Below are 14,314 nucleotides of genomic sequence, written 5' to 3'. Positions count from 1 at the left end.
AAAAGAATAACAGTCATAATAAGAACTGAAGAAAATAATCGTTCTTTCCGGAATCATGCGAAAAATTAGTTGAATGTGTTGGAGATCACGTTTGTAAATTGGTAAGCAAAATGACTGAAAACTCTAGGCCAAAAACGATTTTCCTATTCACATAGGTAACCAAATACAATATAAGGGCCCGAATGAAGTTCGGCGATTGAGAGACTCCACTGTATGGTGAACACTTTTAACGGTCATGTTGTTTTGAACAAACGCATGCATATGGCAAAGGATCGGTTTTCATATTTGCCCATTGCTTATGGCAAAGTAATAAATAGTCTACACGATGAAGTTCCAAATAAATATCTCTTCCGCTCATCCAAGCGTATTTATGCATTATTTGCGCATTTGTTTCATCAAAAATATGTGTGCCTGTGTGCCTGTATGTGTGTGAGTGTGTGTATCGAAAAGTGTATGCATTAAATGTTTTGCTGGGCTTGGCTTTGGTGGATCGCTTATCAAATCGCATATTGTGAGACAGGGCCATCACCTCGTACAATTTCAAAGTAGAGAATATTTCGGACGGTGAGTGTGTGTCGTTTTATCCTCATGTGGTCAGGAATTTATATTGCAACACACACACACACAAATTCCGAATCGTCTGACAATTTATTTATAAGAATACCGATTCGATATTCACATAAAACACCCAAAGTGTATATATATATACCGAAAATCTGCATATTTAAAAACAACACATTCAACCGATACCGATACACAGCAGCATCGAATGCAGCAATAGAAGCCAGTAACGGCAAAGAGCAAAAGGAAAATGGAGATGCGGAGAGTAAGCGAAAGAGTGAGATAACAAGAGGGAGCTGGCGTGAGAGAATCGAAGCTGAATCGGTCGTTTCAATAGAATCTCTCGAGTGCGATGCTTTTGAACATCATTTGTGATAGAAAAATCATCGAATGAACATTGCATGTTTCTGGTTATGTTGTTCCAGTTGGGTTTTTTTTTTTAATTTATTTTATGAATTTTCCATTAGACCAAAGATTTCACCATATGCATGCGGTTCAATTTTGCATACATGACCGAAATGGAAAATGTATGCGATTCAATGCTTCTCAAAATTCCAAAGATCGTCTCTCCCTTTCTGCATCACACTCTATTTGTCTACGCTTTCCCTTATTCTATAACGGCGGCGTTGGTGATGGTGGTGGTGGTGGTGTTGTTATTCATTCCTATTTAAAATGTTAAATCTACAAAATGAAACCATAAAGCTTTTTCTATATTTCCAATTTTTCGCATTCATATGGCAAAGAAAAATGCCATTTAATGGTTTAAATCAACGGATATTCCAGTTGGCATGCAACCAAATAAAAGACACAAATATTGTTAATTTTTGCTATAACAACCATTCTGAATCGCTGACACTTATTGCATTGACTTTTCATCGTACATGCACATTGCGACATTGCATAGTCTCCAACTTCGATATTGAATGCAGTGCGAACGAACCGAACGAACCGAACGAACCGAACGAACCGAACGAACCGACAAAAATCGAGTGAACGAACAAAAAAAAAAGCGAACGAACAAAGAAAAAAGAAAAAAGAAACACGAATACATAGTGTCGATGATGAAATCGCCAATGGCCATTGAACAATGAAAAACTATTTCCACTAGAAATAGATAAAAACCAATTTATTTGGACATTTAATTTTTCTGCTGTTGTCCGTTTGTTTGCTTGTTTTGTTTGTTGCTGTTGCCGTTAATTGTGCATGAATATTCATCACAAAGGCATTTTCTTTTGTGTTATATTTTCCTTTTATTGCCTCCGATTCCATTCATTGCGAATCAATTAGGTGTTGAAAAATAACAAATGGCGTTTTTATCTGAATTGATTGCGACCAAATTGGTTTCGGTTCAATTTAATTGGCCAACAAACACGCACGTTCACTCACACTCATCCACGTAAACCCACATTCATACAAATAATATAATTGAAATGACACAAATAACATCCAATAACAAAAGTAAATCGAATTTTGGAAGCATTAAGAGCAACAAATTAGATGATTACATTTGAGTTGGTCGAAATAATTTGGTGCCGACATAAAATGAATGGAGTGAGACATAGAGAGAAATGTTTGCGTTTTGTACGGGCAAGTGTTCACACTTTGTGTCTCTCTTGATGTGAATTGATTCGGAGAACCGTTTGGTCTACGATCAACAGGGATATGGTGCGACAGACAAATATAATATTTGAATTTGAGAGCACGAACACACACACACACATCCCATAAAAAGCAATCGCAAAAGCGAAAGATAAAGTTTTATATAAATCTTTCAACATTTATTACTTGATGTTGAATTGGCATGGTGCTGCCAGAGCATTTGATACTCTCTATTCTCTATACCATACCACCATCGTTACATTCACACATGTCAGCCGGGCAGCGGGAGCTTCTTGCCGAGACTGGCTGATGGTGGTGATGGTGATGGTGGTGGCGGCGGTATGTGTACAGAAGAGTGGTGCAAAAATTTTATCTAAAAAGTTTTTATGAGCACCTCATCTATGTCTAGCAAAACGAATGAATTTTCGGACAACAAGAAATGGAGAAACATTGGAACCAAACCTTTAACATATCACTAAATTATCCAAACGAAACGCTTTTGTGCATTGAATCCCACAGATCTGTCTGTATCCGTATGTGTATGTGTGTGTTGTCTCAATGCGAGCACTTATGGTGGCTGTCAAATACTTTTCTTTTTTTCATCTGGGTGCAGTGTTAACGATTTGCTGCTTTTTCCTCTGGTTTGTTTGTTTGATTTTTTTTTTTTTTGCTATCGAGACTTTGTATTGAATATGTGTTTGTTTTTTTTTTCGTTCTGTGTGACCACGCGATAAACGGCATTACCAGCTAATACGGTCTTTTGTATAATCTTTTACTGCTTTTTGTGTACGCTTTTCACACTACTGCCATCGTTTTCAATAGAGCAGAAACTTTACTGATATCACTGAATTGATTTCAAATATTCATGTTGAAGACATGCACAATATTATATTACGCTCTCTATCTCTCTCTCTCTCTCTCTCCATTTCTCTCTCTGTGCGTTTTTTTCCTTTCTTTTTCTACTTCTTTATGTTCAATGCTTTTTTTGTTGTTGGTCGACGTATTATTTCATTCAGTAGCCGCGCTTTGTCTGTACGTAGCCACCGAGTGTATGAATATATATATATATATATATATGAATGGTGGTCATACGACAAACACACAACGAGAAAGCAAGATAGTCGCACAACAATAGTGTCATTCTGTCATATTGAAAAAGTTATTGAAAATAAATACACAAATTCAAATATAAATAGAATTCTACTGCAATAAACTATGTCATCGTTATGTGATAGTGTTGCAACTGCTGCGACCATGCAGTGAATTTGAATTGCGTTTTTGCGTTGTGCAAACAAGCAACGACTACGACAAAACGTCCAGAATGACGACGACGATGTCGACCACGACGACAATGACGCAAAGAGAGAGAGAGAGAGAGAGAGAGAGAGAGAAAGAGAGAGAGAATGAACAACACGAACGCATCAGGAATGCAAAAATCAGAAAAAATAAAATAGAGCGAAAAATTGTTGTTTTTGTTCGCAATGAACGGCAATATAAATTGAAAATGATAACAGAGAGCCAAAGCGTCGAAAAGCATTATCCGTATGGATTAGACCAGACCATAGTAGCGGAAAATTTTAGTTGAGCCGGAAATATAGCCGGAATTCAAGCAAACGGCAACATTTTCATATCGCCACCCATCATATCCCATGTGCGGTATATCTCTCTCTATATTCCAATCGCTCTCACTGAACAGTTCCGAAACAATTAGACAGTATTTTCCACGTGAAAGCATGACAGCAAACCCGGTGCATCCCGAAAGCGTTTCAATAATTTTGACGCATCAAAAAATATAATCGCAAAATTGCTATTCGGTATGTCAAAATGCACACGTGTGTACGGATTCTTTTCATATGGTCATTCTCTTTTAGTTATTATATCTCGATCACGTTGAGAACACCGAATGCTTTAGATAAACCAGCCGTTTTTTCAAAGAGTCATTATCTTATGCCATTTTAAGCAGACTTTGAATTCGCTCAACTCATACCATTGATTTTGATGGAATTATCTCAGGATCATGTTCGGCCGGAATTTTATGTGTGTGTGTGTGTTTTTTTTCCTTTGAGTATCTGAAAAATGCTGACCGTAGCATACATACACGCTCATCGGCCGATGCAATCCGAAAACTAGACGACTAAAAAAAGGTGTAAGAATAAGTGAGTGTGGTGTTGGCTCTCGCGTGCTATCACATGCACACCCAAAGGAGCTTGAATTATTGACTCTTCAAACTGAATATAAATTAAACTGGACACTCGAGCACATAATGTCAACAGATGGCACAATTAATTGGTTGAAAAGCTTTATAAATATGTACAATATGAACCGAAAAAGAACATACTACATCGGTATGGAACGGTAGAGGAAGCAGCACCTGAGCATCCGTTCTCTATCGATGGTGTTGAGTGTGAAGTTGGGCTGAAGTGTGAGTGAAATATCAAGAGGGAAAGAAAGAGAGAGAGAGTGAGATAAAACCTGAGAGCATAGCATATTGCTGAGCCTTTGTTTTTAATTAAATTCGTTTCACTTTGGTTCTTGTCTCTTTGTTTTTTAACTCTTTGCCTTTCTCTTTCCATGTGTGTTGATCCGATGCTTCCGGTGGCAGGTTGAAATCGAAGGTCTTACCGGTGACATACGCTTTAATGAAGATGGTCGTCGTACGAACTACACGCTAAACGTTGTGGAAATGTCATCAAATAGTGATATGGTGAAAGTGGGCGAATGGTCAGATGTATTTCGGTTCAGAGCCATGTCGAATCGTCAAGATCGGGTAATGCCTCGCAATGATTTCGAACGCAATCGCACCTACATAGTGACAACGATTATCGAAGAACCGTACATTATACCGAAAAAAGTGAAATTCGATCCAAACGATCCAAGTATCGAAGAGAAGGATAAATACGAAGGTTATTGCAAAGATCTAGCCGATATTTTGGCCAAACGACTCGGTATCAAATGTAAGTATACTAACCGTTTTTGTAACCATTTTTTTTCTTCTTTGGTGTGTAAACATATCCATTTCTTGGTATGGTCCACCAACAAACGTGACAAAAAAATAGACGAAATTTATTGTATTACATATTGCACCAATAAATATTGCAATGCCACATCGGAATATATATGCGATAAGAGCCAAACGACAGAAATGTCCAGCCAATATTCATAATTCATTTAAATGGGCTTTGATTGGTGCATTAAATTTAATACGATGTTTTTTTTTCGTTTGCGACAAAAAAATTATTTTTTTATTTTATTGGTGTTGACTTCGTCTTTTCACATCGTTTTTTTTCCTACCCATTTTCAATTCCTCTTTCACTGTCTCTTTCGGCCAGATGCATTGCGAATTGTGAAAGACAGGAAGTATGGCGCTAAAAATGCTGATGAAGTCGGCGGCTGGGATGGAATGGTTGGTGAACTGGTGCGACGGGTATGTCTTGATCAAATATTACATGAATTTCTGAATATAAATTGATCCGCATAAAAATTGGAGCAAAACTATTATTACATTTGATCGAAAACTTTTTTTTTTATTCAAATCGATGTCGATATTTTTTTTTCTACGTTGTGGCAGAGAAGAAAAAAAAAATCCCATATTTTTTTGTTGTAATATCAGCCGAGAGGAAAGGAAAAAAAAATTATGAAAACTGTATGATAAATGAAATTTATTTGACTGCTGCAATGTTGATAAGAAATTCGTTTACTGTAAAATTCATTAATCGTATTAAGTTCTTGCTGACCTCTGCACAAATTTTAGAGCTGACCGATTTCAACGGATTGTTGAACCATGTACCAACCGACACTCATACTTCGTTTCGCATGTGATAATCGAGTTTGCAGAATAAGATTATATCATAAATGCGCATTTTCACACACACACATCGCCCAAAGTGTGAAAATTCATTTTCAATTTTATTTTTAATCTTCTTTGCATGTGGCAATAGTTTTAAGATAAACATATAAAACAATTCATCCGAAATACAAAAAAAAACAGAGTCTCTGTGCTGGTAGAGTACAACACCAAAGTTGCAAATAGAAAATAGGAAATTATTAGGTACGATGTGTGTGTGTGTGTGTGTGTGTGTACACGTTGGCGCATTAAAATCTCGTTTTCGTGCTCCAGTTAATGGGAATACTTCGTCGATTACGTTGAAATTTTCTCTCTCTCTGCGTGAAGGTAGAAAAGAAAGTAAAGTTATCCCAATAAATTTTATTATACCGAGTTGAAAGGAATTGGCAATAGATTCTTGGTGCTGTTGTTGGTTCGAAGCGTATATTAAACACAAGTTATACTGGGGAGAAGAATGAGAGAATGAGTTAGAGAAAAAAAAGAGAGTAAAAATGCTTAGAATAATTGCGTTGCGAGCCCATTGCATTTGCGGGTAAACAACGCAACGAGACAAAAACGCCTTTGATAAATGGGAAAAAGAAAGACTTGCATACGAAAATCACAAAGACCAAACGCAAAGTAGAGAGAGAGAGAGAGAAAGCAAGACAGCGAGTGAATTGAAAAATGAATGAACGAGCGAAAAAAAGAAGCGATTTCGCACACAGGAAATCTGTGTGGCCTTCTCCACTTTGTCTGCAACGTATGCATTCGCCAATATCCAGAGTGATGTACAATGCGTGCGTATATGTGTGTGAGCACAACGGACACCACGAAAATCTTCACACACACACACACACACAGTGCGAGAATGCCCCGGTACCCAGCTACAGCCAAACAGTATGTGTGTTTGTGGACTGTGAATGTGCGGCACATAGAAAATGAAGATCACAGCCCTCGGAAAATTCACAACGGCACTTAAATCGTACGACATAAATGGCATCAACTTCATTCGTTTTGCTTGGTTTTATTTCATGCACACACAGCATGAAATATTCGCTTCGATGCAGCAAATGCAAATTAAAATGAATTTTTCGTCGCGTAAACTTTGGCTTTCGCCAGTACATCTTTTCATGTGTTGTGGTGCTGGAGCGCTAGCAAGCAAGCAGGATCGAACGAACCAGCGACGGAGACTGACTCGATTCAAGAAAATCTTCTCGGATTGAACTGAACCGCTTTTTGTATAAGTGTTTGAGTGCTGGTGTGTGTGTGTGTGTGTGTGTGTGTGTGTCTGGATATTATGCATTTTGTGCATCCGTTGTGTACACAGTCAATGACGAAACTTGTTCAAGTCAACAATTCGAAGTGTGTTAAAAACATACTCGAATCGTTCGAGCATACATGCATCGCAAGATAGAGAAAAAAGAATTCAGCGAGTGTGAGAAGGAGAGAAATGCCCGACATACCAAATCGTACGTCCCGTATAATTTATCTGCAACGACTTTTATTTTTCTTTTAATTTCATTTTTATTGAATGCATAAATTTTATTAGAATCTTTTTTTTCGGTACTCACCGCCACCACCGTCGCTACCATGGTCTTCGTTGCGCTTTTTTTCCTTTATATGCAGCCGAACGATTTCTTTCTCTAGCTAAGTGCGGTCTATCCATCCAATTCGGCTTTTCGTTTCATTCCGATTCGTTTCATGACGATTTGGGTCTACTATTTTTCTGCTTACTTCGTTACTGTGCGTTTTCCATTTCATGGGCCGGAGTATGTGTGAGAAAAAGAGCCAAAGAGTGAGAGAGAGAGAGAGTGAGAGAGAAAGAGCTGAGCTTTTTCAAGCTGATAAAACAATCGAATCTTTAAAAAAAAAAAAAAATATTGTGTTTTCTTTTCACTTCACTTTATCCCGTAATACTTTGCTTCACCATCTCATGGTATGCATATACACGGACACTGACTTAACCAGCACAGGCTACATAATCCTGTCTCATCGTATCATCCATTTTACTTTATCCCGAATGGTTTCTCACCCCATACCACTTTTGACTTTTTGCCACAATCAACCCAACTTCATGGGCCCAACCGAAGAGTTTACTCGAGAATGCACCGAAAAAAAAATTACACTGTGTTCATTGTTTGAATGAATTTCGATCCGATATGAAGATAAATTGGATTGATTTGACGGCTTTTTTCGGAGGAGAGCAGAGAGAGAAAGAGAGAGAGAGAGAGTCAGTTCAATTATGTATGAAAAGATGAAGGAATTTTATACGTTACTTTGTCCGAGCAAAACCGGGCAAGTGAGCGAGTGAGTGAGAGATTTGAGAATTTTATTAATAAATTAAATGAATTTTTGAATTTGTGGTTCTGGAAATATGGTTTATCCCGTTTGAAAAATGAAATAAGCAAATTAAAATTATGCATGGGTCGCCAGTTTCTTTCCCAATTTTCCTCTTAAACTTCGTACACACAAAAAGTGTTTTTATGACGAAATGTAGTGCATTGGACACAGTCGGTTATTTCGAAGATGATGTCGTCGTCTTCGTTGTCGTTGATTCTGCTGTGGCAGCGACAGTCAAAGTTGGGTTCGAAGAAGCCAAAATAGATACGGACGAGGTAGATCTAGTTAAACGGATGTATGTGACACCCCGATATGCTCACATCTTTCCATTTAATTCCTTTGGTCGTTATTTATATGCGTGTGTGTATTGCATGTGATTCCACATAAAGATGGAGAGACCGAGAAAGACTGGCCTGCATGGCAATCCACACCGATGGATCCACCGACAAACCGAGCGGAATGCCATGCCTTGTGTATGTGTGTGTGTGTGCCATACGAATGGTATATTACCATCGGAATATGTATATTGTAATTAAGTAAAAATTCGTTTAAACGTGAAAGTGACAACGAACATTTATCTTGAATCGTATGCGCAAATTTATTTACGCTTTTCCACTTGACTTTTCCAAATGTCATTTCCATTTTGCGCTTTTTCCCACGTTTCTTTCTGTTATTTCGCTTTTTGCTTTGTTTTGTTTTTGTTCGGTTCTCTTTCATCTTTTTTCGGCTTCGTTGTAAATTATTTTTTTCCCTCCACACTCATCATCCTCCTGGTTTTTTTCACTTTGATTTTTCTTCGTTCACCCTCTGTGTACATTTGTTGTTTTTCTTTTTTTTTGTTCGTTGTAAAAGTCGGTTGATTTTTTGCCACCTTTTCTATTTGGCAGTTTGCTGTGCTACATTCGGTAGTTCGGTGTCTCGCTCACTGTGTGAATGTGTGCAAACCTGTTATGGGAACGGTATAAATTGTTCGTCGTTTGGGTCCGTATAATTAATGTGATCGATAAATTTTTATTGAAACTCCAACTAGTGGAAGCGGTTCTCTTTTCGCTTCGTGGCCCCGTGCTTTGGCGTTCGACAATGAGAGCAATCGAATCGTTGTGTATTTCGATAAAACTTTCTTTATGCAGCCAGCATTTTTTTTTTGCGCTCATTTTATTGTCGAGGTGCTACTTATGCGAGGCACACAAACGAAGAGATGAAACGTCTCCCCTCCAGCAATTTTGACTCCCGTTTGAAAACGATTTTCTATCAAAATGCTGCTGTGGCCCGCACTTATGTTTGTACATTTCATTTTCAATTTTAACTCACGGACAACTCGCAAATTACAATTTGAATCGGAAACGACACACCAACTAGTAAAATTAAGAATGAAATACCAAGCGTGCGTGGCAGCCAAATGGAACGGTAGTGGCGGGAAAAAAAGCCCGAAGTGAAAAAAACACCCGAAAGAAATAAGAAGCAGTATCGAAATAAGAAAGTTCATTATTTCAAGTTGACTGCTCGCGGTGTCCCTTTTTTCGTTTTCAACACCTTTTGCTTACGTTGGTAAATGTTGCGTTCATTTTTTTTCTGATTCACCGTCGTCGTTTTTTTTCGTGCTCGCAAAGCAATACGTTTCCAGTATACGAATAGAGCCTGGGATCGTCATTTTGATATACATTTTTTTCACTGTTCTCTCGGTCGCCTCAACGAAATTCGTTTTCGCTTGATGTGACGGACTGATTTTAACCTTTTGTCTAGCAAAATGTGTGTATGTGCTCTTGTGTTTATCTTTCCGTTGCTATTTCAGGCATGATCTACACGATCCACGTGCCTGATTTTTGTGGTGTGACGGCGGTATCTTTTGTTTCGTTGTACACTCGCGATTTCATCATTTTCATATGGATTTTTGGGCCGGTTGGTGTATTTTGTTTTCTTTCTTGCTTTCTTTTGTCATTCAACAACAAGGGGAGAGACATCAACGCTAGTTTCACTAATTTATTCAATTTTTTTCCTAATATATGCTATTTTTGCTAGTTTCCCTCAATAAAAGTGCTATTTTTTGCTAAAATTTTCTATGTGCAACGTGACAATTTGACAGTTCATGTACAAGTTCCATTCATCAAGTTATTGTTGTTTGCTTGCAAAGAAAGCATAAAATTATATTTTGGTAATTTTTCTAATCTTATTTCATAGAAAAGAACCAATCGTTCCATTTAATTTCATAAAATAACTCGAAAACTTTGTTCTATACGGTTAAAAACAGTAAATAACAAATCGCTATTTATTCAATAATATTGCTATTTTTTTTGCTATTTTTGTTTTTTTCTTCTAGTATTTATATGAACTTGCTAATGTTGTCTATCCCCATGTTCAACAATTATTTTTGTAATTAAAATACGGAAAATGAAGTTGACGGAGCAAACAGAATGGGAATCTGGAGATGTTTGGCGCATATAGGCTGTACCGTATGCAACAAATGAATCTTTCATTTTGGGGTCGCGCAGAGACCAAACATTTTGATTAGCACAACGTTTTTAACTCGGGTTTTCTTTTTAAATCTCCCTCACACATATAATATTTTTATGCATCGATTCGAATAACTAATCGTCTGAATCGAAGAAAAAATCGCGATACCAATGCCCAGTCTACAACCGATGGCATTAGGTTGATCAAAATTTTGTGAAACACAGCAAACAAATGAACACGAGGAGACAAAGTGGGAGTGAGAAAGAGAGAGAATGTTAAAAAAATGTGGTTGGTGCAAAAAAAAAAAGTTGGCAACAATAACGGCCTTAATACGTCAAGTTTTACATGCGCGCGAGATATCGAATAGCATATTTAAGAAACACGAGTCTATAATTAATTAGTGTTAAATTAACAACTTGTAAGGGTTCAAAATGATGTTGTTGTGTTTGTTTATGGTTTTTCTCCCCTTCGCTTTTGTTGTATGCTTTTTTCTCTCCCGTTCGGTTGGTAAATGTCGTTGTTGAGTTCGTCAGCATATCCCTTTGCCATATTGTGCCTTTCAAAACATAAGGCAGAGTGAATGTGTTGCGATTTTATTTTTCATCTCGTGTTTGATTCGAAGTCCATTAATCGTGTTCGGTGACGCTGACTTTTTTCACTGCTATGCCGACCACTTTTTTGTTCATCGCTACATTTGTGCATATATTTTGTTTTCTTTTTTATATCCATGCTGGGCTTATCCCAAATCTCGGTTATTTATATTTAACGGTTTCATTCTATCCAAATTTACCCAAACTCAATTTTTTTTTTCTTTCCCGAACATTTTGAGAAATGACAGTGACATTTTCCATAATAAGAAATTACCCAGATAACGTTAACGGGTGGCAAAATCGAAAAAACCTTTTTCAATTCATCCGACGAAAACAAAAAAAATTATAATAAGCGTAGCTGATTAAATTCAAAACATTATTTACCTCTTCTCCGTCCGCCCGAAACAAAAGAGAAACCGGAAAATCCATTTAATAAGCGAACACCTTCTCATGTTTCGCTTGAATTGATTTTGTGGTCGAGATCAATGTACAGATGTGAAACAATTTGGCCCACACGATTTTAATTAATGGAAAACATGGATCATGTTCGGAAACAATTGCAAATTTTAGGAAAAAATGGAGAGGAGTTAAAAAAAAGCTTGGCACGTTTAAATATAAAATCAATAGATAAATTAAACGATGGAAAAGTATATGTGACCAGAGTGTTTAGTTTTGAGTGGTGTGGTGCACATTGTATGCCAATTATTCGTTATGCTGATGAATCAAAATTAAAGTTGTGCCACCGAAAAGCTGCCAATCGACACGACCAAACTACGTTTCAGCCCCTCCATTACCACACTCCAAACACTCTTTTCCCATGTCATGGCATTTTGTATTTTAAAATATTCGATACGCATTTACATTTTCGTGCATGGCAAAAGTTCATTGATTGGTCGTTTTGAAACTCGATCGTCGCAAATTATTTAAATTGGATGAACGTTGACAGAAAGAAGTAGCAGTAGTAGTAGCAGCAGCAGTAGCGAAAAAGTAAAGCGTAAAAACTAGGCATGCATTACATTGTGTCATTAATACCACCAAAATACATGCGATAATGTTCGATACTTAGTGGCCATAATTGAAATTGGCTGTATCGTCGCCATTGATCGTTGTGCGTATGTCTGCTTTCTCGCTCGCTTTTTATCAATGTTTGAACATTTAAATCAAACACCATCGTCTCGTTATTGATGAAGCGTGCAGACTGTGTTTGAGAGTGAGTGGAAGATAGAGAGAGAGAGGTGTCGCGAATTTAAGAATTTAAGAGCGTATCAAGAATCGAAAAATTAATTGTATTCAATATTTAGTTGGTTCACTCTCATTTGCTATGTATGTACAAGTAAATCCATATAACCGTATAATATGTATATATCTATAGTATGGAATGGGGAAAAAAAAGCCCAGCCAGACAAGTAAATGCAAGAGAGAAAGAGTGACATTGTGTGTGTAGAGTGTGTACTGTGTGAATGTGTGTCGAGGGCCTGAAGGAAACATCAGCAGTAGCAGCCTCAATGCACGAAACGAAAAAGTGAATTCATGTACAGTTTAGATATTCTATCGGTTGCTTTCAATGTCTCAATAGACAATTGAAAAGTCAATTTGCATTGCAGATGATTTCCAAACCAATTTTCAACTATGCTTATTTGCACGCTATTTGCATTTCGCTCGCATTTTCAAACACTCTCCCGTTCCCACAATCCATCGCCATTTTCTTGATGATTCTTTTTCACTCGCTCTCTCTCTATCTCTATCTCTCTCTTTGGCTCATTCTATCTCTTTTTGTCTACACATTGACTATACATCACATTTTACTTAACTTTTCACATGTTTGTCGCTATGTCTTTCGGTTGCTGTTGCCGATGTCGTCGCTACCGCTTCCAAATGCCGTTCCCATAAAATATACGCTCGTTGAGTATTGAGCATCCAAATGAAATTGACAATGTATTATTATTACACGTACTTATTCGAATTGGGGTATTATTATGATTATTCTTATCGGTAACAGTTTGATTCTTTTTCAAGCAATTTTTGCTGTGTTTGGGTGTGGGTGTGTGTGTGTGTGTGTGTGTGTGTGAGTATCGGTCTCTAACCAATCCTCATTTGATGTGGTTCGATATTGATGTTCAGCGCTGTTTTTGCACTACGTGTTTTTTCCTCTATCTCTAGCATTTACCTCGTTCTCGTTTAACTTGCTCGCATTTTCGACCTGCTCTCACTCTCACACACCACGCAAAAAGCATTCTAAGGGAATTTTAAGTCGTTGACACTCTTCATTTTTGCATCGCTACTAGTTCATGTTGCACACGTTCATTGAAGAATGATTTTACGGATTGTATGTGTGTATGTGTTTGCCCCCCATCCTCCCCTTCTCTTTTTCTCTCTTCCCATCGTTGTCATCAGCATCGCTGTTGTCGTTTTAAATCGAAACAGGGAAAACTTTTCAATGCCTCTTCAATGTCATTTCGTTGATATTTGGTATGTTGTTGGTGCTATCTCTCACAAAATGTGCCCTATCATGTTTTTTTTGTGTGTGTGTGTGTTATCGAAGCTTTATTGAATTATGAAGTTAACGAAGAATTTGATGTTTAAAAGTTTACAACTTTATCAGCAAATGAAACGAGAGCACAGCACTGAACTTTCTCAATGAGTGAGTTGATTTTTTGTAGCTGTTGTTGTTCCCACACCCCATTGGAACGCAATTGGCATACAAACGCAACGGGGAGATAGAGTATCATGTTCAAAATAAAATGAGAGAATAAAAAAAAACAAACCGATTGATTCTAATTATGAATCAGTGCGTTTATATGAGACGATGATGACGACGACGACGTTCCATGAATCAATAACAGCGTTTATTTGAGCGAACAAGGCAACTGCCATTTTACCCAGCCAAAATCAACTTCGAGTAACATTTTCAAGCTTTTTTTATAAATTTATCTGAGCATGTTGACTTTTT

The 14,314-nt window shown here is 37.4% G+C and overlaps 1 protein-coding gene across 2 annotated transcripts in view; it reads left to right on the top strand.

Annotated features, from left to right (window-relative positions):
- LOC129576479 (glutamate receptor 1-like) overlaps window positions 1–14,314 on the top strand; it is a 186,822-nt gene that overhangs the window by 152,104 nt on the left and 20,404 nt on the right. Inside the window, exons 9-10 of one of the 2 annotated variants that reach the window (XM_055461669.1) lie at window positions 4,763–5,114; window positions 5,490–5,584. In XM_055461669.1, coding sequence (XP_055317644.1) covers window positions 4,763–5,114; window positions 5,490–5,584 — 447 coding nt within the window. The remainder of the gene's footprint in view (window positions 1–4,762; window positions 5,115–5,489; window positions 5,585–14,314) is intronic. The other variant, XM_055461670.1, reaches the window with a different exon arrangement.

This window comes from Sitodiplosis mosellana, unplaced genomic scaffold (genome assembly GCF_009176505.1).
Source record: "Sitodiplosis mosellana isolate CC-2019 unplaced genomic scaffold, AAFC_SMos_1.0 Smas_scaffold_6191, whole genome shotgun sequence".
Taxonomy (NCBI): Eukaryota; Metazoa; Arthropoda; class Insecta; order Diptera; family Cecidomyiidae; genus Sitodiplosis; species Sitodiplosis mosellana.
Note: the sequence above shows the minus strand (reverse complement) of the source record. Positions and strands in the feature narration are given on the sequence as shown.